The 23,088-nt window shown below is 39.6% G+C and overlaps 4 protein-coding genes across 5 annotated transcripts; 2 read left to right on the top strand and 2 right to left on the bottom strand.

Annotated features, from left to right (window-relative positions):
* Nucleotides 1-501: 501 nt before the first annotated feature.
* Nucleotides 502-6,771, top strand: sctr (secretin receptor). Of its 2 annotated transcripts, XR_015765555.1 has the most exons (15): nt 604-660; nt 735-834; nt 1,185-1,301; nt 1,712-1,818; nt 2,185-2,294; nt 2,447-2,579; nt 2,671-2,824; nt 2,933-2,993; nt 3,084-3,153; nt 3,869-3,960; nt 4,174-4,312; nt 4,593-4,634; nt 4,725-4,922; nt 5,018-5,089; nt 6,575-6,771. XR_015765555.1 is itself a non-coding variant. In XM_014981627.2 (14 exons), the coding sequence occupies exons 1-13, from the start codon at nt 589-591 to the stop codon at nt 4,908-4,910; spliced, it is 1,383 nt and encodes a 460-aa protein (XP_014837113.1). In that variant the 5' UTR covers nt 502-588; the 3' UTR covers nt 4,911-4,922; nt 6,575-6,771. The 2 variants fall into 2 exon arrangements, 1 of the variants encoding a protein (XP_014837113.1); XM_014981627.2 differs by lacking the exon at nt 5,018-5,089 and having other exon boundaries at nt 502-660.
* LOC106914675 (acyl-CoA-binding protein-like) lies at nt 6,509-8,243 on the bottom strand. The gene is made up of 4 exons (XM_014981629.2): nt 8,128-8,243; nt 7,836-7,953; nt 6,773-6,835; nt 6,509-6,624 (listed from the first exon to the last, which is right to left on the bottom strand). The coding sequence occupies exons 1-4, from the start codon at nt 8,131-8,133 to the stop codon at nt 6,551-6,553; spliced, it is 261 nt and encodes an 86-aa protein (XP_014837115.1). The 5' UTR covers nt 8,134-8,243; the 3' UTR covers nt 6,509-6,550.
* A 387-nt stretch (nt 8,244-8,630) lies between these two features.
* On the bottom strand, nt 8,631-14,173 carry steap3 (STEAP family member 3, metalloreductase). Its single transcript, XM_014981616.2, has 6 exons — nt 14,071-14,173; nt 13,121-13,360; nt 11,980-12,246; nt 11,358-11,885; nt 11,122-11,286; nt 8,631-9,782 (listed from the first exon to the last, which is right to left on the bottom strand). The coding sequence occupies exons 2-6, from the start codon at nt 13,343-13,345 to the stop codon at nt 9,495-9,497; spliced, it is 1,473 nt and encodes a 490-aa protein (XP_014837102.2). The 5' UTR covers nt 13,346-13,360; nt 14,071-14,173; the 3' UTR covers nt 8,631-9,494.
* A 5,255-nt stretch (nt 14,174-19,428) lies between these two features.
* On the top strand, nt 19,429-22,313 carry c1ql2 (complement C1q like 2). The gene is made up of 2 exons (XM_014981615.2): nt 19,429-20,188; nt 21,575-22,313. The coding sequence occupies exons 1-2, from the start codon at nt 19,586-19,588 to the stop codon at nt 21,752-21,754; spliced, it is 783 nt and encodes a 260-aa protein (XP_014837101.1). The 5' UTR covers nt 19,429-19,585; the 3' UTR covers nt 21,755-22,313.
* The last annotated feature ends 775 nt before the right edge of the window (nt 22,314-23,088 follow it).

Genomic DNA, 23,088 nt, shown 5'->3' with positions numbered 1-23,088 from the left:
GCATTAACGTAAACAAAAGTTATTTCGAGCACGAAACGTTTAATGACACAAAGTTTAATGACACTATTAAACTTTGCCATATTTCATGAATTGTCCTACCAGAGAAGAGACGTCTAAACATATTTATCTCTCACTGTTTATGAAACGGAACGCAACAGACGCCTATGTTACCATGGTGACGGGCAAGGGGCGAGGACAGGGGCGAGCGCGTTCCGTTAAATTCCGTCAACTCACAAAACTCAGACCGGAAATACGTAGTTTGGGTTTCAAAATAAGAGTCAAAACATACACGCACGCGTGTTTTTCGGTTTTCTCATGAACTTAATTTAAAAAACTTAATAGATAAACTAAAACGTATATCAGAATATTTCTATTCAGCAAAAACACAGACAATGCCGCACATTTATCCATGCAACCTCATAATTTTATTTTGAAATTTAATGGAGCTACTGTAATGTCAGCGCTCCTCAGTTTGTCCTACCCAGAACACTATTATGTTAGATTTAAAAGTCTCATATATCAACTGCATCACAGCAGGGATGTTGCTTTTTGTTCAGATCAGCTATGCAGCTTGGAGCTTGGACGTAGATGGGCATCCTCGCGGAAAAAGGAAACATGATGAAGAAAGTTGGACTGATCGGGCTGCTGCTTTTACACCAGGTAAAGAGAAGGACACCTGCTTTATTGCAATGCCTGAGAATAAAAAAAAAATCCAATAGTATTTTGTTTTACAGGCTAGATCGTCACCAGGTTGCACTCCTCATGTCGATCCTATGAAAGAGGAAGAAAAGTGCATGAAAAGTCTCATATTGGTCAGGGAACAAAAAGCAAAAGGTAAATCAATACAGTTTTTAATTTTGTTAAATTTTTCTCTTTCTTTTTCACGTGTGCATTTATTTATTTATTTTTTTTTTTTGACAAAAACGACCTCCTTTTCAAATTAGCATTTTACACTAAAATGAGGTAAATGTTTCATAATTTGGGCCTTTACATAAATTTCACGTTATGTTTTAGTGACAGCTAGTGGTCATATAACAACATGAATTAAAATATGATTTTCGGGGCAACTTTAATCTTAATTTAGACCATTAACTCTTCTTTTTTTTTGCATGTATTAATTTTTCTTAGCTGCTTTACTGCTACAAGTAAACATGAAACTTGTCATTCTTGTTTTATGTGTGTAGTAAACAGCAGTGTGTATTGTAAGGGAATGTGGGAAGACATGCACTGCTGGCCACCCGCCTCTCTGGGGGAAACAGTCTCGCTGCCATGCCTGGATATCTTTGGGCGTGTTTCAAAAGGTGAGATGCAAGGGCGATGACGCACATTTAGAAGCTGTAAGCCATTACCTGCACCTCATCCCACTGGTTAATTATTTCCATAGAAAACTAATTTGTCTTCGGATGGGACAGAGTTTCTTCTTCCTCTTACCGTCTCTATCCAAACAGCTATGTGAAGCTTGTGTACACAAAAGACTGGGCAACATGTAAGAGTGCTGCGTGTTAAAGGGATAATAAATTATCTAAACAGCACACGAAAGTGATACATTAATATCCTTGTCGCTTTTAATTTATCACCTAGGTTCAATATTCTGAATAAAGACACTATGAACACCATTCACCTTTTGCCAGTCATTCCTTGCATGCAGGTATTTCTGCAAGGTTACAGTCAAAAGAAGGCAGGAAGGAGTGATTTTATTGGTATTTTGCAGGTGAAGTGCATCGCAACTGCACCAGCAATGGATGGACAGATCTTCTCTCCCTACATGAGGATGCATGTAGCTACGCTTTCAATGACTCACTTAAATATCTAGAACATGTAAGTAGTTTTCAATTTTGTAAAAAATAAAAAAAGACATTATTTCATACAATGCCCCTCAAAACTTCCCTTATTTTCCTGCTCAAAGTCCTCCTGTTTTCCGTCTTATAAACATCAACACACATCTCCCATGACAACAGGGAAACAGAAAGTAATGAAATAATAAAAATCAATACTATAATGGACTTGTTAAGAAACTTTGTTATATGCTTGATATATATATATATATATATATATATATATATATATATATATATATATATATATATATATATATATATATATATATATATATTTTTTTTTTTTTTTTTTTTTTTTTTTCTAGGAAGATGTTATAAGTGTTTAAAACTAATTTCTCTTCCTCAGGACTCAGCTTCCCATTGGTTTTTCTCCTATGTGAAGACCATGTACACCATCGGATACACACTCTCCCTTATCACTCTTACAATCGCTATCACCATCTTCTGCTTCTTTAGGTGAGAAATATTTCCTTTTTTTCCCTGTCGTCCTACCATCAACCACAGACCGCTCTGTAAAACCCTCCAATGCGTCACCTTTGGCCTGTTTATCGTCATCGGATGAAGCGCAGCCGAGGCCGCCTCTAAAGCAGAGTTGATATATTCTGCAGGAAGCTGCACTGTACAAGGAACTACATCCACATCCAGCTGTTTGTCTCCTTCATCCTGAGAGCCATCTTCATCTTTATCAGGGACGGTCTCCTTTTTACAGATTCAGAGCTCTACGACTGCGACAGATCCACTGTAAGGATGGCAGGCGATCATTTTAAATAAGAGAAGAAAGAGTTTCTTGCCACTGAAATGAGACGGTCTCTCCTGACACAATTTTCTGCAGGTGGCTTGTAAGATTGTGTTGATGTTCTGCAACTACTTCATCCTTGCCAACTACAGCTGGCTGCTGGTGGAGGGTCACTTCCTGTTCACTCTGGTGAGCCGATCCTTCTTCTCGTTGAAGAAACACCTCGCCTGGTCCATCCTCCTGAGCTGGGGTACTGCAATATGATACGTCTCACAGTTTTGTCTTTGTTTCACCTGTAAACACATGCTTTAAAGCTCAACGCTGTCTCTGAAATACTGCATTCCTAAATGTCTTACAGGCGTACCATTTATTATTATTGTCTGCTGGGGATGTGCTAAGTATTTTTTTGAAGATGAGGGGTAAGAAACTAAAATATTCATCAACCATCTACTTAATTTTAGATTTCTAAATGTCAGAAATTATAATTATTTCTTATTTCTTGGGTACAGATGTTGGGAAAGAAGAAAACATGAATGGATTTGGTGGATACTCCGTGTGCCAGTTCTTCTCTCCATATGTGTAAAATATTTGTTGTTTTAGAACATACTTCTGGAAATAAAATTTGTAATTTTTAAGTACATGTAGCTATATCGCAGTGCTAATTGGCTGTGCTAATTAAATCAATGGCTAGCTAGCTTAGCTTAGGAACCAAAGCAGTTCTTGGCCTAGTTATGTTCAATGACTAAACATGCAGCTAAACCTAGCCTCTGAAGTACAACCCAAACTATTTAAAATACATTTTTCATATTGTGAAGGGAAAAAGAAATATTGTAGGCTATACAGTGGTGCAATTGGTAACATTTATCTGGGTATTTCTAAATGAAGTTCACGTTTTCATATCTTGGGAAATAAAATGGCTCAGTACTATTGGATGGCATCGTTAGCTTACCTTAGATTATTTATGCATCTAGGTAATAAGCTACCACCAATAACTTGTTAGCTTAGCTTAATTTATTTCAAGGAAAGGCTCTAATGAAGCTGTTGGTCTCGCTATGTCTGAAGATTTATTATTGAACAAATAAATGTGGCTTTGTAGCCTTTTCAAGTCAATGAGCTAAGACGCTGCTGCTATTAATGCTAATGTAAATCTAGCTACTGCAAATATGTCTTTAGCTGACAAGCATTGAAGTTGGTTGACTCTTCTCAGCTACCCTAAAAGACAGGTAGATGTCAAACCAATCAAATGCTAAATCTGAATTTTTCAAATATATATTTTTTCTTCTACTTATTTTAGGTGAATCTCATCTTTTTTTTGGGTATTTTGAGGATACTGATCAGCAAACTCAGAATGTCAGACGCACACCGGAGCGAATTCAGTCAGTATATGTGAGTCTTTTTCACTATATTATATCCAACGTATTTTTGTTCTGGTGATTCGGAAGCACTGCATATTTATATTTGGAAGCAAAAATTTTCAATACAGTTTTTACAGTTGTAAAAAGTCAGAAAGACTTCCTGACAACTTAAGCCAGATTTTTTTTTTTTTTTTTTTTTTACTGAAGAAACTGTTTTGTTTTTGTTTTGTTTTTTCTTTAACAGGAAGCTGATTAAGTCCACATTTTTCCTGGTGGCTCTGTTTGGACTCAACTGCATTCTGTTTGTTTTCTTACCCGTCAACGTCAGCATCTCTGTATTTAAGATCTGGACGTCTGCGGAGCTGGCGCTGTCATCCATACAGGTACGTTTTGCTCACATCATTCAGGTCCCATTTATACCACACCTAAAGAATAAAGAAATGACTCAAACAGAACCTTACTGTTAACATGAAGTGAACTAAATTATTTTAAAAAGCAGCACACAGTGTTGCAGCCAGGGGTTGGGCGTGACTGGGCCTGAATAGTTTATGTCCACTGCATTTAAAACAAGCAAAACAAATCTATTTGGGTAAGTATTTTTTTCACAGTGCTGTTAAATCCCATAATCTCAATGTGTAATCCTTCTGGTGTTGCATCTCCCAGGGTTTTGTGGTCGCTGTTCTCTACTGCTTCATGAATGGAGAGGTAAAATCTGAGCCGTCAGCCACAATGCGAACCTTGTGAAGCATGGACCCAACCGGGCAGCGCTGTTGTTGTTGGTCTTGTATGTTTCAGGTGCAGCAGGAGTTTAAGAGGCGGTGGAAAAGATGGAAGCTCACCCGGCACCTGCCCAGCCGGAGTCGACAGCATCACGGCTCCATCAGCCAGATTGGATCGCCTCACACGCAGGTCTCCCTGCTGCCCTCTTCTCCTGTCAGTCTTACGAACACTGGATTCCCTGCAGACACTCTGGAGATGTGAACTTAACTCTGTGTAAGAACTTTTCTTGTAATCCCAAAGAACAGTTAAGAGCTATTCGCCTATGGGACAAATTTGATTAAAAATGAAAATTTGTTTGCTTTGTTAAGGCTTGACCAGACCAGGGAAAGTCCCAAAAACATATTTAATCTACATTGCAAACATTTTCAGAAGAATAAAAGGTATTCTAAACAGCGAATGCTCTCATTGTGATGAGAAAGCATGACTCGTTTAAATTGTAATGTTTTGACTTTTTATTTAAAGAATATCCATAGTTTGTAGCTAACCTTTTCCATTTTAGCTTCGTATTATTTATATAATTACATTTCAGATAATTTCAGAGCCAGAAGATCATTCATGCACACAAAAAAACAAACTGGTGGTGGAACAGCTGTAGCGATATTAGGCTACAATAGATTAACCTTCGCATTTGTTGGTAGCTTACATTTAAACAAAAAGGGCAACAGCAGACAGAAAATTTTGTAAAAACACTCTTTGTTTTAATTCAAACATCTAATAAACAGTTGAAAGGATGGTTTGTTTGGATGAGACCAAAATCTGGCAGAGACATCAAACATTACCTGGAAAAAAGCCCTTGAGGTTAATGGCCAAATTGCAGGTGTGTGTACAGTAAACAGTACATTCAGTTTATGACAGAGAAGAGATAGGGTATGATGTCTGAGTGCTGCAGTTTTCCATCAGGACCCCATCAAAGGCGGCCTGCCCTGAATGAAATTAAACCATATTTTCAGGGGTTTCATAAGAAAAGAGTTCATGAATTTTAAATCCTTAAACGTGACAATTTGGATCCCATACCTTTATGCCAAACAAGTAAAGTATGTGTTTCACATTTAAAAATATGAATTAAATCATGAATCATGAACAGTTCAGCTTTTACTCTTATTTTAGTCCCAGATCGTATAATGAAAAGTTTCCATAAACATTAGATAGTAATTTTCACAATTAAAAAAAAAAAACATGAGCAAAGTTTTCTCTGTCTTTTTTTTTTTTTTTTAAGAGTCCACATCACAAACCCTGACACATTGTACCATCTGGAAAATAATAAATTCATTTTAAGCACTTAAAGAGGAATACATTACATCATCATTGGCTGCTTGTAAAGAAAAATATATTAAAGATCCAAAACATTTTAGTGTTTCTGCACAACATTGCTTTTTATATACCGACATAACTCACTTGAGTGACTTAAGAAAAAAATATTTGAGACTTTTACTTGAAAACATAACAGGATTGAAGTAAATATTAAGCAAAATACTGCATACAGGTACATCTCAGTAAATTAGAATATAATCAAATATGTGGGTGATAGGTTGTATATTTTATAGATTCCTTATAGAATGCTATCAAGTTTCCTTGTTCATGAAGCTGGCTGTTCAGAGTGCTGTTCCAAGTATATAAGTGGAAAATTGTGTGGAAGAAAAAAAGTTTGGCAGTGGTACACTGGGAAATTCATGTTTTACTCGACAGTCGAGGTAAAAGACTATAAAGCTACGAAACTGAGAAAAAAATGTTTTAATGAGAAAACTAAAATGGTCTTCTATTCTGATGTTTTATTTCAAAAACAAAAATCAGACACTCAGTTTTTCTTATGCATTTCTTTATTGTTGTGTTTCTTAAAGACTCTATATTCCATATTTCTCTTTTAGCTTTTCCACCAACTTCACATAAGCCGCCATTGCTTCTTCTTTGGATAAACCTGTTGGTTTGGGAAACAGACAAAGCACATAATTCTTGATGGTTTGGTTTAGTTTTAGACTCTTTCAAAGATTTAAATCTACATTTTGTTCAACCCTACATTGATTTGTTGTGCTGAGGTATTTGTAATAAAGTTTGATGAATCCAACCTTTCTTTGCGTTCCATGCATCCCATTTTGCTTTTCCTGTAAAATCGAATATCCCTGGTCGTTCTGTGGAAATAAAGAGCCTTGCATTTAGCCTCAAGCGACTTCAAAACATAATTAAAGTCAGTACAATTTAATTTAATAGACCCACTAATATGAGATAACTGAACTTTAAACCTTCACTGTGCATATCAGGCTTGTGAAATGTTATTTCAAAAAGGATCATCTCAACTTTTTTTAACCAGTGTGCCACTCAAACACAGGCCTTGAATTTAAGTTATCTGAAATAAAACAAATATAAGACTCTATAAATATTTTTTTAAAGTTGCAAAAGTACATGCTTGTTTGCTTTGTCTGGAGATAAATGCTGAATGTCCTTGAATTTTATTCTACATTGTTGAGACAGTCTGCAGGGCTTTTTTGGGCATTTGTTGCCCCCTGCTGGGCCCTTTGGGTTGTGGAGAGGTGAGGTTTGGGTCAACATACATTCTTTGAATATTTTTGTCAGTCATGCATAATTTTTCAAATTATAGTTTGCCGAGTATGGTTTAACTAATCTTTACTTATAATGCCAATATTAAGTTTTAATCTAATGATAGACAGTGAAGCTTTGAAACTAAAATAAGAAAAGAAGAAAACTATAATTTCCCTAATATTGCAAAATGAGCTGCTTTGTGTCAATTGTAACTAAAACCTTCGCTGCACTGGACCTGTTCAGCTAAATCTGAGTTAGAAGACTGTTTTATGGACGTTTTAAAAGGTTGTAATGAATCTGATGTAATCTGAGGTGTAGGATCCAATATTAACTGTTTAAAAAGAAACAGAACATGTAAAAGTTTCTGCAGATAAGCTTTGAAAATGCTGGATTGCTGACATTATATATAAGGGTTCATATGAAGACGTTATGTTCAATAAAGTCTGATAAATAAGATGCTTCGTTTAAACTACATACTCACTGTTCATAATCTGAAATCTCACTTATCAAACCTGTTTTTAAGAAAAAAATAATTTCAACCCCACCCTGTCCAAACAAGGGATACAAAACATCCCCACTACATACACTCACCCGTGTTCACGTCTCCAACAGTGGCTTGTTTATACAAACCATAAATTGCACTCATTTCACCTGGATCTGGCGTTTGTCTCAAGACCTTCACCTCCTCTGCTGCTTTCTTAAATGCTTCCTGGAAGAGAGGAAGGAAACGGAGCATTAAACCTGACAGAGTAACCTATGAAAACCACGGGAGATTTGAAGCAATCAAACTCAGAGATTGGAGAAAAGTCAGCTCACACGAAGCAGATCGGTTTGGTTACATGGTAGGAAATAAAAGTGGTAGTTTAAAACAAAATGCACTTACAGACATGGTGACAGGGTGTAAGGCTTTGCTGCTGCTGAAACTTCCAACTGTAAGTCTTGCTCAACTCGTCCTGCAAGCACGTCACGCGGGAAATAAGCTGGGAAAGTGGGGAGGGATTTCCTGGTTGACAGCGGCAGGTAAGCGCTATTTTACACCCTATTGATCCCCAATCAGCATAACAGAATTAATCAAACTTTAAGCTTATTTATCATTTCACAAGTTTTTTTGTTGTTGTTGTTGTTTTGTTTTATTTTTTTGTGTTTTATTTATTTATTTTTTTTCCGGATTGGACCGAAAATAAAACAGTGACATTTACGGTGCAGTTCAGAAAACTGCCACAAGATGGCATCATCTGGATATATAGCGCCTAATAAAGTCATGTCTATGGATGTATTTGCCCTCTCAGCTCAGTTTAAAGGTTGTTACATTTTAATGCCTGCTGGAAATCCCTTATATACATTCATATTGAGCACAAGCATAGAAAACACATTACTGTACAAAAATCAAATCAAATTAAGTTTTATTTGTATAGCACCTTCCAGCAAAGGTCAAAGTTTACATTCTTTTATTGGCAACAGTTAAATGGCAGCATACAGAAATCACTTTATGTCAGAAAACAACAAAGAAGTAACATTAGACTTCAACCTAGATGCTGTCGTGTTGAATTTTGCATCATTAGAACAAAAATGAACTACATAACCTTCACTCTATCGTTCCAGTTTTAACTTAAGGTTCACACCTGAACTACAAGTTTTAAAGTTTAAATACAAATCTGAAATGTATTCAATCCCCTTTTATGTAGATATCCCTAAATAAAATGCAGCAGAATCACTTCACAGTCTGAAACTGATGAGACATTTAGAACAGATTTATTCTTTTTACTTTTATTTTTCTAGTTTGATTGTCAAAGTTATTTTGGATGTGTTTTGAAGGCAGCTTGAGGAGAAAAATAAACATGCATTGCTGCATTTGTCATATTTGCACAATATTTAATAAAAAAAAGGGAACCTATAAAGAACAAAGATCACAGGGAAATGAATTGAGCAAAAAATCAAAATCTTTAAGTAGAAACTTATTTTGGTTTCTTGAGCTACAACAGCTTAGTCTGCTGTGGAACAATGTTGCAGCGTTTTCTGAAGAGCGAATATCATTCCTCACTGTCATTGACACTAAAATGGAGCAAACAATAAATTAAAGAAACAGCAGTCATCTCTGACAGCATTAAGTGTTTAAGGTATCCCTGGCTGGATGTCCCTCAGGCTCTTGTTGAGAAGAACTTCAGTCTTCTGACAAATTCCAGCAGAGTATAAATATTTTATCTTCTCTGTGGAGATAATCCACCTTGTTTCTAAGAGCAGCAGCGTTTCTCACACATTACTGACGTTCTCCACCCCGTTGCGGCAGTCTTCGGCCGGCAGCATGAAGCGGATGTGCCGGTTCCTCTCCCAGCCGCGGCGGATCTTCCTGAGCCGCCCAGCTACGCAGGGCAGGCAGAGCGCTGCGCGGCCCAGCAGGACCACGAAGGGCAGAACCAGGACCAGGACGAATGTGGGGGGCATGTAGAAGTGGTACCGTGCAAGAACAAAGGCCCGATTCCACCCGTAGAAGAGCGTGTGGGCGGTGGCCATGAACAAGGCGCAGTAACCAAGTGTAGACTGCGAAACATCAAGCAAACATTAAAAAAAATTTAATGAACACTACATAACATCAGAAAAATATGTAATTGTGATGCAGCTGCAAAGTCTTTGGGGCGTGGCTGCAAACTACCCATAAAATGCATCATGTGTTTTGGCAGAGACAGAGAGTCAGCAAGTCCATAGCGTTAGCTGACTGTGTTAGAGGCCAGAGCAGAGCCTGAGGACACATGCTGACCCACCACTCCTGACCTAAAGAGACCCCACTGGTGTTTTCCTCTGTGACTGTGACTGACTGAGCTGCTTACTAGACCTTCAGGGGCCACAAGCCACCAAAAACATCCCAGGGTTGTCTGGGCTACAGAGCAGGGGTTAAAAGAAAACAAAAACAGTCTTGTTTTTCTGTGTGGAATCGACTGGAGTATTTTAAATTTATATTTATGCAGTTCATCCAAAATGGAACCCTTTACTCTTTCATTGCAGGTGTTTAATGATTTGGAGTCTTTATTTGTTCCAACAATGCTACGAAGAAAAGACAGAAGAATTACCTTAAGGAAGAAATTGTTTCTGCCTGTAAATCTGGGAAGGGTTGTCTGGCTTCTACCAAATAATTTCAAGTTCATCATTTTAAAAAGGAGGAAATGTTTTAGACAGCTGCCAGTTGTTTCTGTAGCAGATGTTTCAGAAAATTCATGTAATGCTCAGAGAACCTTCAACAACTCAACAGTTTCTTTCGAGACTCTGGAGTTTCAGTTCCCAATGTGTTAAATGGTAAAAACCGTGTGTTTACAACTAGAAAAAACTGAGCAGATGAAGAAGACATGATTGTGTCTGGAAAAAAACTTAGGTTTGCAAGAATCTGCCTTGAGAGCAAAGAGGACAGGTTAACAGCACAGAGCCATGTTTGGTGAAAAACAGTATATGAGCAGAAACACCTCATCCAGACTTTTGTTGTGTATTTAGCAGGCCAATGAGCACGCTTATCCTGCAGCTTCGCCCAGCGACTCTACATGTACCGAGCGCAAACTCGCCTTTCCTCTCGTCGCCACGTGACTAATCTGACAGCCAGCGGATTACCAAGAGATGAAAGTGGGGTGGGGGGAAATGCAGCACAGGCAGACTGCGAGTCCTGGAAGACCCCAGGCCTCGAGGAGGGAAGAAAAGGAAGTGTGTGCATGCTGAGTCACAACACTTTGGTGGCTTTGTCACAGGATAAGTTTAGCTGTGAATCTGGGGCAGCTGCGGGAGCGGAAAAGCTTGGCGTTTACATGTGTGGGACATTCAGAGTCTTACTTACAGGAGGAATAGTGTGTCTCTGAGGGGATATTACCTTGGAAGTGAAACTAAAAGTGAAACATACCTGGATGAAGCTGAACTCCCTCCAGTTGATGGTGCCGGCAACTGAAGGAAGAGAGGTGACCGCCAGCAGGGAGAGCAACCCGAGGGCCATGATGCCCACGGAAAGGTACAACTCCATCCTCCACACTTCCTCATCCACCCAAGAGTCCTCCATGCCCTTCTTCACCTGGACACCAAGCACATTTTATGGCACTGCTTAAGATCAAGACATCTAGCTCCACTGTGTCTTCACCCCACCTGCTCATAGGCCATGTTGACCAGTTTAAACTGGGCAGACTTCCTCAGAGGAAGACACAGGCTGTAAACGGCGTGCAGGACGGCACACAGGAAGCTACAGAGTCCCAGCTGCTTCCTGCTGGTCAGCCAGCGGTCCAACCAGTTGGGGAAGCGATTGTACTTGGTCCCTGACCACAGCTGAAGGACGGCGGCCAACAAACCAGGCAGGTAAACCAATGCCAACATCACCAAGGCCACCGATGGTAGGGTGACGTTCACCACTTCTATGGGCATTTTATAGAAGGCGCCTTTGTGCTGCGTGATGAAAGGATGCAACACATCCCAGATGAAGTTGTACAGGTAGAAGAAGATGAAGAGGATCAACATGCAGAGGACAGGGAGGCGCCAGGACGGGAATAAGTAGAGCGGCAGATTTTCGATCTCCAGAGAAGAAGAAAGGAGGCCCATGTCGACGGGGATGAAGCCCATCCTATGGCAGATTGACTTCACTAAGTTCTTGGCCATTTGGCTGTTGCTGCACAGGAAAACCTGAAGGCAAAAACATGAAACAACCCATTTATTGGTTCCAAAAACATTTAAGTTAATAAGCAAACCATCACTGGAAACTGATGATGTTTCCTACCTGCCTGCCTCCATCTCGGGCGCCCATCTGCAGCGTCCAGGCGGATACGGTGTTGAACCCCTTAACCACGAAGCTTCCAGGGAAATAGTCTGCCAGGAGCTCGGCGTTGGATGGACCCTTATGGTTGATGCTTAAACTGTTGCTAACATCCACCAAGGTCTTTCCAGCCAGCGTCTGCTTCAAGTCCATCAGCGTGGAGTGATGCTCAGGGTAAACTGCGACAAAGATCAAGTCTGCCTTGTTGGCTGCTTCCAACTGGGTGGTCACCTGAAACGCAGACGTTTTTAATGCTCCAGTGGTTCAAATGCGATTATTTTCAAACTGATGGACAGGAAAGTAGAGATGAAAAGGAATTGGTGTAGCTCATTTGTCAAATATGGTGGTTAGTGTGTTATGATTTGGGCTGGACTCTTCTTAAGCTCCACTAAACACCTCCAAACCAGTAGAGACGTTTCATCCAAACAAGATAAAGATCCCAAACATGATTCTCCTCCATCATGTGGGATGATTCTTTAACAGCTAAAATCTATACCAACATTCTTTACAATATGCAAAGGAGGCCATTCAAAAGGGAAATCCCCTGAAACCAATGTGGCTCAGAGAGTCACCAGCACCCAGCACCTTGTGTCTGTGAATCACAGACTCCAAGCAGCCACTGCATGCAAGTGACCTGCAACAAAATAGTCAAGATGACTGTTTTGGACAGATAATCCCTGGATTTAGGAGGTATTTTCATTTCAACATGGTGAAACTGAAATGTCTGCAAGTCTTGAATGTGCACACTGGATTGCTGTTTAAAATATTTCTTTGAAAATATGAAGGGCATATCTTCCTAAACATTACAGAAAATTCTATAGTTATTACTTCATCTTTATAATCTGTATATGATGTTTTGTCATTTTTCAAGCACAAACTTTTGTTGATGTATTTTCTTCACCCCCATTTAATCTAATACACCTAAATAAAACTTAATCCAACCAGCTCAAAGAGATTTAAATTTGTAAAATGCAGCTTTAACCTCAATAAATTATGTAGTCATGATAACAAAAGTAATTACCCTTCGTGGGAAATGAATGATGTATAATCATCTCCAGAAGGAAAGAAACAAAAACACCAATTACACAAGGAGTGTGAGTATCACCTCGGCCTCCTCCGGGAACAGAGCTATGAAGCGTGTGGGGGTCCGACTTCCCACCACAACTTGGTAGCCAGAGGCCACCAGCCTCCTGGCCAGTGAGCGGGAGAAGTCTCCAGTGCCCAGGATGCCGATCACCGGGCTGCTGGGATCCGGCACGGCATCTTCAAAGTGTCTGGCTCCCCCGTCGCCTCTTTCTAGAATTAAACGCCTTGCCATCTCATCAGGCATGATGTGCTAGCAAATCTGCAGACATCAGACAGGATCATGGGTTAGATTAATGATTACGGGATTTCCTCAGATCCAAACTGGACATTATTGTCTATCAAGACATTAATCTGACAAAAGCTGGAATAAAAGTAACACTAATAATAGATTTGCCGGTGGGTTTCTATCTGACATCTGTCTGCTTGTTTTTAGAACAGAGAAGCCTCATTCCTATTATCCGAGTCTCAGCTGGCATGTCCTACATCTGTCAAAGCTGCTGCCACCCAACATTAGCAGAAATGGATATCAGGCAGTCTAAATATGGTAGCAGCTACTTCCATGGTTAGTAAATAACCAACTCACTTAAAACTCTGCATTATGTTAACTTCATGCCGACTTTAGAAGTCTGTCAGTTTTGCCAAACTTCTCTCCAGAGTTAAAGTCAACACGTGTAAGGACGTTAAGGTGAAAAACCGCGAGTAATCAGGAAACCGTCTGTATTATATGTTAAGAGTTGTTTTAAAGCAGCTAAAATGTGTTTATTAAAGTGTTTAATAACACTGTTTCTTAACCAAAACAGAAAAACTACTTAAGCCACCATGCTGGCTGTCCTTGGCTGGACTTGTGGAAACTTTACTCTCCTTTAATTCGAAACCAACAAAGTAAAAAATAACGCAAACATCTCGAGAAATCCCTCAGAAAACACACTGACGCTTCAGCAGCTTTCTAAAAGTCACAATTGTACTTACAGACAGCACTTTGTTCTACCCGCGTCTCCGTTTTCAGTAAACTGCAGCGGGTTCTTCCTCGTCGGATGACGCAGCAGCCAAAGCCACGCCCCCGCATGTCAGGATAAGATAAAAGAGCGTGCGTGACTTACGCTGCGTGCTGCAGGTGACAGCGCGTGACCAACTCGGTGTTTAGAGCGTCATTTGCAGTTTAGGACAGGAAATAAAATGCAAATAAACAACAAAAACGTTCACGATTTTATGGAAGTTTTCAGTGGGACAGTTTTAACTAAGATCATTTGAGGACAATACTATTTTTTTCATATTTTAAAATGAATAAATAGGATAATATTTCTGCTTCAACCAATGTAAAGCATCCTGTTTGGTGAATAATTGTAAGGAGAGCTACAGTGACAAAAAGAATGTTATGCAATTTTATTTGTTGGTAAAACTATTTAAATCAAAAATGAATTAGCTGGAGTTAAAATAGTTAAAATAATGTAACCAATCATTTAAAAAAAGACAAATTTGACTGTTTTAACACATTCCTAAACAGATACCTAATCCTGAAACCATCATATACTGTAGATGCAGGAGCCGCTGTTTCTTCTGTGTACATTATGTTTTACAAATACAAAACAGAAGACAAATAATATACAAATTTCGAAAACTGTGATAAGTTGGGACTACAAAGTTTTTCCCCTCGTTTATTTTTGCACTGTATGCCACTGTGGGAAGCATTGGTCTTTATATAGGTAGTGAAGTCTCATGGTGAGGCATATTAGTGCCACCTGGTGTTAAAAACTTCAAAAACAAAAGATTTGCTGATCGATTTCAGGCAAAAATCAGACTGTCCCAACATCTAGACTTACAACCATCAGAGATCAGCGCATAAAAATGAGAACAAGTATATCTGGGGTGATTGTAGACTGTAGAGTGTATTACAAGCTGGTTTGGTGACGCACCAGTAATTAGTAAGATGTAGTGTGTAAAGCACTAGATGTTAATTTAATCTCAGAACTCTCAACATACCACCCCTGTTGTCAAAGGATTAAACACAATTAAGAGCTGATTAGCTCATATTAGCAAGCTAACACTAATGTAAGAGGTAATTTGGCTCCCATTACACCTGTTAAATATAAGCAGGTGTTAGCATTGTGAGCACATGATGACAGTAGCCTTCAGCTGCTTTTGTATAACAATACTTAGAGGTTTGAGGCTAATCTCATATACCCTCTGTCTGAAAATGGTTTTAATATTGAAGTCCTCCTGTTCCCCTCCTGTTTGCAAAGCTGGTGTATTTGATAAACTGGCCTTGGGATCGGTAGAAAAAAACCAAACGCGTGTTAAAAAGATGTCTGACCGCAGGTTACACACTGTCACCATGACTTCATCATGTCTGCCTTTGCCACTTGCAAAAGGTTGAATCCCTGAGGCGGGCTGTGCTACATCAGTGTCGCCGCACACAAATATGTACGTTCTCACACACGAACCCTTTTCTTCCCTCATGCTCTCTCATGGCTCTCTGGTGGCTTCATGTTTGTTTATTTCGCTCAGGGTTGCAGCTTGCTACATCCATATTTCATTTTTGAGGTTTTCATTTATATATCAGTAAATTGTGTCTTCTGATAAATTGCTAAATTAATCAGAAGACGAGGTAAAATTGGTGAATATTGTGCCACGTGAGGAAATGAAAGGGCATAAACATTTGGCCTGAGGTGGACCTCTGACAGGTGTTCACTATCATCAAGGAGTGTTTCGTTTTATCCGTGCAATCGAGGACAGAGGTGTCTTCAGTGGGCTTCATGTGGGATCAGGGTCACGCAGTAAGACAGAAGCTGATGTTGCAAGTTCTCATAGCTGTCTTGTTGTGGTTCACAGATGGCTCATTTACACATATGAGCTGTGACGTTTGATTCACAATAAGTACAACAAGTTTCACTAATGCAAAACGAACAGAATGACAATGGCTGACCAACGATTCCTTCATAATTCAGTCCAAAAAGCAATTAAATCTTTATAAAGTAACTGGGTGTCTTTTTTACTGACTGATATAGCAGTGCCTTGCAAATGTATTCAAACCCCTTAATCAACCAACACAAAGTAGTGCACAACTTTAATGTTTTTTTTGCAAACAGAAATCAAAACAAGAAGAGTGTTCTTTTCTTTTCAGTACCTTTGGGTCAATCACTTGTAGAACCACTTTTCACTGAAGCTGTGGGGTATGTCTATACATTTGAGCCCTGGTTTCCACAATGTGCAGAATTACACAGTTGAAACCTAGCAGAAGCTAACATCTACCATCATTTGTCTCCTAAGGGTGCAGCCAATCAGTGCTCAGGAACACAAATGTAGCTCCTGGATTGGCTGCTTTGCAAACGCCAGCGATTAGCATGTCTAGTAGCATTGCACTCTGGTATCTTAGCTATCCAAGCTGCATTTTCTTTTCAATATTTTGGTTATGCGCTATGAAAACTTCTGTAAATAGTCAAAGCAGACCTTAGGTCCATGAGCATTCAAGTTATGGTACAGTTTCCTAAATTGATTTAGTTCTAGGCTTTCTATCAAGATTATGCTTTGACCTAATCATTCCACTGTAGCTCTGGATGTATCTTCAAGGTCATTTTCAACTGGAAAGTGAACTTTCACCCCAGTCTGAAGCCATAGCCTTCTTCCAAGATTCTCCTGTATTTTACTCCATCAAGTCTAACCAGCTTCCCTATCTCTGAACGGAGAACAGAAAAAATGATCTCGAGTGATTTGCAATGTTAGTTTACTACCACCTTACACCTGCTACCAGTTACTCTGCTGAATGGAAAATCATCCAAAGTCAAGTAAGCTGCTGGTGACAGTTCTCTTCTTTGGCCTCACCGTAAGGTTTGTGTGCATCATGCAGCAGTGCAGTGTGATTACAAGCATGACGGAGCTGCAGGCTGGGATAATCTAAGAGGCTGGAGTGCATAATGCAAACAGTGTGTTGTGTTTGGCTCACCACAGCCTAAAGACACAGTTCACTGTACTAATCCTTCCTAAAGGTCATGCTGCGCATTAGGAAAGAGGATGTGCTCCATGTGCCTTTCTGCATATTTTTAGTGGGTTTGTTTTTGTATGTTTTGTGTATTACCGGAGCTTTAAAGGGGAATGAAAAATGTAAAACAAGATGGGATGTTTTCATTCTGGCCGGCGTGGCGTTTCCCTCAGATTTTTCAACTTTGGTTTGGATTTCTCGGCCAGCTCTCGCTGCTCATCGTGCTTTTTCTCACTCTGGGATGCCAGCAGCGGCTGCCTCCGTGTTCTGGAGAGTTACAGCTGAGCTGAGCACGAGCTGGAATTGGTTGGGGGTGGTGCGGGGGGGTTCGGCTAAGCCTCGTCTTCAACCTCTGAAGATTTCTTCACGTTGCCTTGAGCTGTAAAGCCTCTGTTGTGGATGTGGGGCCTGCACTCCAATTCCAGGTGCTTAGCTCTGCTGGCCCCGCACTTTTGAAGTATTTAAGGTCCTTCAAGGAATGTTTTTAACAATTACCAGCTTTTATTAAGCATCCCTAAAGCTTTTATGCCCAGTTAATGGTGGAAACACAATTATTAATCAGCAGGTGTGGTTAAAATCCACACAATTAGCAAGAGTTCAGTGGTCTCGGAGGAAAACCGAAAACGAAGGCTAAAAAGGCATGTCAGACACATCTGCATGCGCTGGGGTGCTGATTTGCATGGGATGAATTTTAATTTGATAGCCAATCTAAATTCGAGGCCTGTGGCCCTCAGCCGCATGAAACAAGACATCAAATATGTCCCTGCAGTCACAGAGAGCATGGAGCTGAGAGTGTCGACCGCCAGCAGACATCCCTGGTCTGCATCCAGCATGCATAAACTGCCCCCTCTTCCCCCTGTCCGTCTCTCCCTCCATGAGTGTGTGTGTGTGAAGTGACCAATGCAGTCAGTCAGCTGATGACACCACTGTGAACCTGCCCTCAGCCATATGAAGTGACTTTGAAAGTGTCCCTCTTGGTCTGAGTCAAATATTTGGTCATGAATTTAGCTCCTGCGAGTTTAAGCTCTTCATTAAATCTGACTTTGACCTGGATTCATTCATGTTTAAAAGGAAAGTAACTAATCACACGCGTTTATTTAGATACACCTGAGTGGCATGTCGGAGTAAACACACCGCCTGCAGTTCAAACAACTTTAATCGGTTTAATTCGTTTCAAAGGATGATTTGAACCCATTAAACTCTCTTTAACTTCTTCGACATGCAGCCAAAAATAAGTACAAGTCATAAAAATGTGGAAAGAGGTTTCCCTTTTCCTTTTGTTAGAAGGATCCAAATTAAAAAAGATTTCCTGTTACATTTTGAAACAATACTATGGACGAGAACTTTTTATTTCAAAGCATAAACATTTATTTTATTCTGATTATTTTTACTTGTTCAACAGCAAACACTTTTTCTCGTGAAACTATCATATTGGTTGGATATTTGAAGAAAAGTTTTGGCAGCTGGTTTATTAATAGAAACATAAAGAATTTTCTAACATGTACCGTATTCAAATTGCAGTTGCGAGTTGCTTAAGCTCATTCCAAGAAAGATGATTATTAATATATTATTTTAAAATCAGCTATATGGTTTTATGCATCTCTTCACAGATGCTGTTCGGACAAAGAAATAAATCACATTCATGCATTTCCTTGCTAAGTTAGATAACTACAAATCTGATATAAATTAAGGTTGCAAATGAAAATGGCTGCTCACGTTTCTGTGTTGGAGTGACCCAGTCAAAGTTGACATGAATATTTAATTGAAAATCTGTGACAAGAAAATGTATTTCTTGTCAGTCACAATACAGCAAAAGTGAATTGGTCCTACAAAGTACTGACTCAGAAGGGATTGAAAACAAATGAAAGCCACACTTTTATGATTATTTGTAAAACATTTTATTTGTATAGTTTTTTTTCTTTTTTGAAAAAAAAAAGACTGTCCTTATTTGACTGGGTTATGTTCCGCATGTTAATGTAGGTTTAATCAACCAATATAAAGTTGTAAAGGAAACACGTTCATTTACAATATACTTCCTGTCGTTAGAGTTGGCACTGATGTTCATTATTGGACTTGCAGAATCGCTGAACTCAAAATTTCCTTTTCACAGCATCACTTCGTGTCTATTTTCCAAATGATATCCAGACTCTCCATCCATGCGTACATGCTGCTGTTTTAATTTGAAGTGCTGCCTTCCGGTCTTCTTCTTGCAAACAGCTGGACGCAGCTGTGCGCAGCTGTCTGCGCGCCACCCCTCCATCCAGCCAAGACGCGCGTCTCCCGCTCGGTCACAGCTGCCCAGGGGATTGAAGACACGGACTGGAGCGGTGGAGACACTAATGCGTACTTCCCCAACTTCACTTCTTTTGTTTCTGTCTGTCTTTTTACCCCCCACTGATAACAGTCACAATTGCCCTCCAGCGCGGCTCGACGGGTTTTCTGGCGTCCATTGGTCCACGCACGGCCCGGAGGAAGTGGTCCGTGGTCTTCGCAGTGACCGCTGTCGCCATGGTCCTGCTGGCTCTGACCATCGCTGTCCCACTGCTGCTCCTCCGCTCCCCGGAGACCTCCGCTCACTACTACGAGATGATGGGCACCTGCCGGATGGTTTGTGACCCATACAGCCCCAAACCGGGGGGAGCCACCGCCATGGAGGTGAGCCAGAACGTGAACGGAGTCGCTCCACTGCCGCCCATGGCGCAAGGGACGCGCGGCGAGCCCGGGCGACCCGGGAAGCCCGGACCTAGGGGTCCACCGGGAGAGCCTGGCCCCCCCGGACCGAGGGGACCACCGGGAGAGCGCGGGGACAATAAACTGGCTTTCACCGCTTTAGCCGGAGCTGCGGGGGCCGGTGACACGGGCGAGGGGGACGGAGCGAACTCCACGGTGAGCGGCTACAGGATCGCATTTTACGTGGGTCTGAAGAACCCGCACGAGGGATATGAGGTGCTGAAATTTGACGACGTGATCACAAACTTGGGGAACCACTACGACCAGAGCACCGGGAAGTTCACCTGTCATGTGTCCGGAATCTACTTCTTCACCTACCATGTGCTGATGCGCGGGGGGGATGGCACCAGCATGTGGGCCGACCTGTGCAAGAACGGACAGGTAGACTCCAGCTCAGAGCGCATGCATGGCACTGCGTGGCTCTGATCAATGGACACAGTTTTAGGATAAGGTCTCAAAACTTAGCTTGTTTAGCTGATCAAACACCTTTATTTGAACCCGGTTCTCTTCTCGAAAAGTTGATCAAAATTTAAAAAGCTGGGTTACATTTTACGCACCAAGTGCGCACCGCATGGCGCAAACCTCCCGTTGTATCCCTTTAACTTCACAGTTTAAATGAGTAAATAAATTCAATCTTCATGTTCTGTTCACTTCGAGTTCTGTTTGCTCTCATTTCCATAAAAGGTGCTTAACGCAGCGATCCTCCGGATGAGGTTTTTCTTTTCTCTTTTCATTTTCAGCTGCAGATTGACGCATTTCGAGGGCAAAAGTGCCACAATACAAATCCATACATCGTGGAACAAAAAACGATTTATACCTGATCATTTAAATAACATTTAAAATAAATGTACACCTATTTAATAACATTTTTGAATACATGATTATCCAATCATGTAATCATCACAAATTTGTAATTTAAGATGTTTAGAAATCCAACATGGTTGCTATGGGCAACTCCGCCCTCAACCGAACCCCGCCACCCAGGGCCACCGGGAATCGATAAGGGATGGCTGGATGCCCATTAAGAGATATTTTATTATTAATTTATATGATCTAATACGGTTATGACAGAAGTTTCATACTTGCTCTGATATTAAAGTAATATCATATTACCATAAGAGGTTAACTAATCAAAGGTCCACTTGATGAGGTACTGTGGCAATTTAAAACATCCTAAAAATGTCTATAATTTATAAGAAAATTCAGGTTTAAAAGTGCAGAAACAAAAACACACACAAACAAATGAATCAATTTATTAGTATTTTAATGTATTATGTATTATAATTTAATTAAAAGATGAAATCATGTATGATTTTTGCAGTGTTCTGTAAATAGTGTTCATTTCCTGTGAAACATTAATATAAAATAATGTTCACAGTTACTTTTGCTTGTCATCTGTTTAGTAACACTGGTTTAAATCAGTGAACCTGAACCTGGAACATTAAGTGAATAATATTATGTATAACAAATTTAAGTTTGACATTTGAAACCATGACTTACAATTTTTTCATTTTATTCAATTGTGGCCTTTTTTGGCAAATATTCATGATAGGTTCAATTCAAATTTTTCTAAGCAGCCCAGTCAAATTTGATTACATCCTACAGCTGTAATGCTAACATATTTCCTCTTGAATCAACATTTGGAGGTTTAAAATTAGAATCTAACAATTTTCCGCACCACTGCTGTTTTACTTTGCCTCTCAGGTGCATGTGAACTTTTCCACTCGGTCTTTACATCCTGAGTTTCTTTTTATCTCGTTGAACCAGGTACGGGCCAGCGCCATAGCCCAAGATGCAGACCAGAACTATGACTACGCCAGTAACAGTGCTGTGTTGCATTTGGACTCTGGAGACGAGGTGTATGTTAAACTGGATGGTGGAAAAGCACATGGGGGCAACAACAACAAGTACAGCACCTTCTCTGGCTTCATCTTATATCCCGATTAAACCCTCCACAACAGGCGCTTTGGACTGAAATTGTCTCAACTAAAGGTTAATTATGTTTTTTTTCTTCTTCTTTTGCACACCTGTTCAAGTTTACAGAGCTATCTGAACCCTATATGCTGTAAAAACTAATTGAAAGATTTTTGTATATGACATTTATTTTAACTGGAGTTTAGATAGAGATTGCTATAAAACTGTGACTGATATCTCAGTGTGAGAAAACTCATGTTCCTGGTGATTGACGACACACCATAAAGAACCCGGGAGGAAATGTTCCTGGAGGAACGTCTTAAAACCATTTGAGGAAAATAACGACGGGCCTTAAAGATTATTGGCATTTCGTTGGTTGTTTATAAGGCACCTTGTGCAATAACAGCAATATTTAAAAAGAAATATGACTATATTAAGAGGACTGTCGGTGAGGCACTATTTAGTGACCTGTTCACAACACTGTAACTTAAATTTTGCGGCAAATTTACAGTTTTAATGTGATGATTGACTATGTATGCTGAAATGAAACAGTGCTGACTTTTTACAGAGTTTCATCAAAACACCAGAAGAAGTCTCCTTTATTATTTTAATGCTTAGTAATATAATTTCCCTGAGGGATATCAACACAATATTAAATAATTAGTTCTCCTTGTGAAAAGCAATTTCTAATTGGAGATTAGAATTAGAATTAGAATCTAACAATTTTCTGGCTAAGTGAGCACTTAGCTTACTGGCACTTAGCCAGTAAGCTAAGTGCTAATATATTATTATCTTCACCAAGTTGAACATTTAGGGACTGATTTTGTACATATGTAATGTAAGTGGATAAAACAAAATTATTTAATGAAGGTATAACACAGCTTATCAAAGCTATGCATAACAAATTACTTGCTGTTCCAGTAAAAGTTGTGTTTTTGTGTAATAGTGACATCAAAACCATTAAGAAGCATCTCCAGAACAAATTTAGCAAATCAAATTTGTTTCACTTTTTCGTTAGCTATGCTGAATCAGCCTTTGTTTTCCCAACACTGTTCAAATTTTAGTTTGTTTTTGATCAGATTAATCTCATTTTACTCAGTAGAATACTTTGCATAAGAGGAAGTTACTTCACAATTTTTGTACTGTGCTATCAGCTAGCTAGTTAGCTGAAGAAACTGTAATAAATGCAACAATACGGACCAATCTTTACTGTTGAGTTTCCTCATACCTTTTTCACATTTTCTGAATCTTTTGTTTACTTAATAACATCAAAGCATATGTAAGTCAAAACAAGAAAATCACTTTAAACTTAAGTACAAAATCAGACAAACAGAAAGCTATTGCGACTGAGCAGGGTTAGCATGTTT

Source organism: Poecilia mexicana, unplaced genomic scaffold (assembly GCF_051168715.1).
Source record: "Poecilia mexicana isolate PSO_F unplaced genomic scaffold, ASM5116871v1 scaffold_2, whole genome shotgun sequence".
NCBI classification, from domain to species: Eukaryota; Metazoa; Chordata; class Actinopteri; order Cyprinodontiformes; family Poeciliidae; genus Poecilia; species Poecilia mexicana.
Note: the sequence above shows the minus strand (reverse complement) of the source record. Positions and strands in the feature narration are given on the sequence as shown.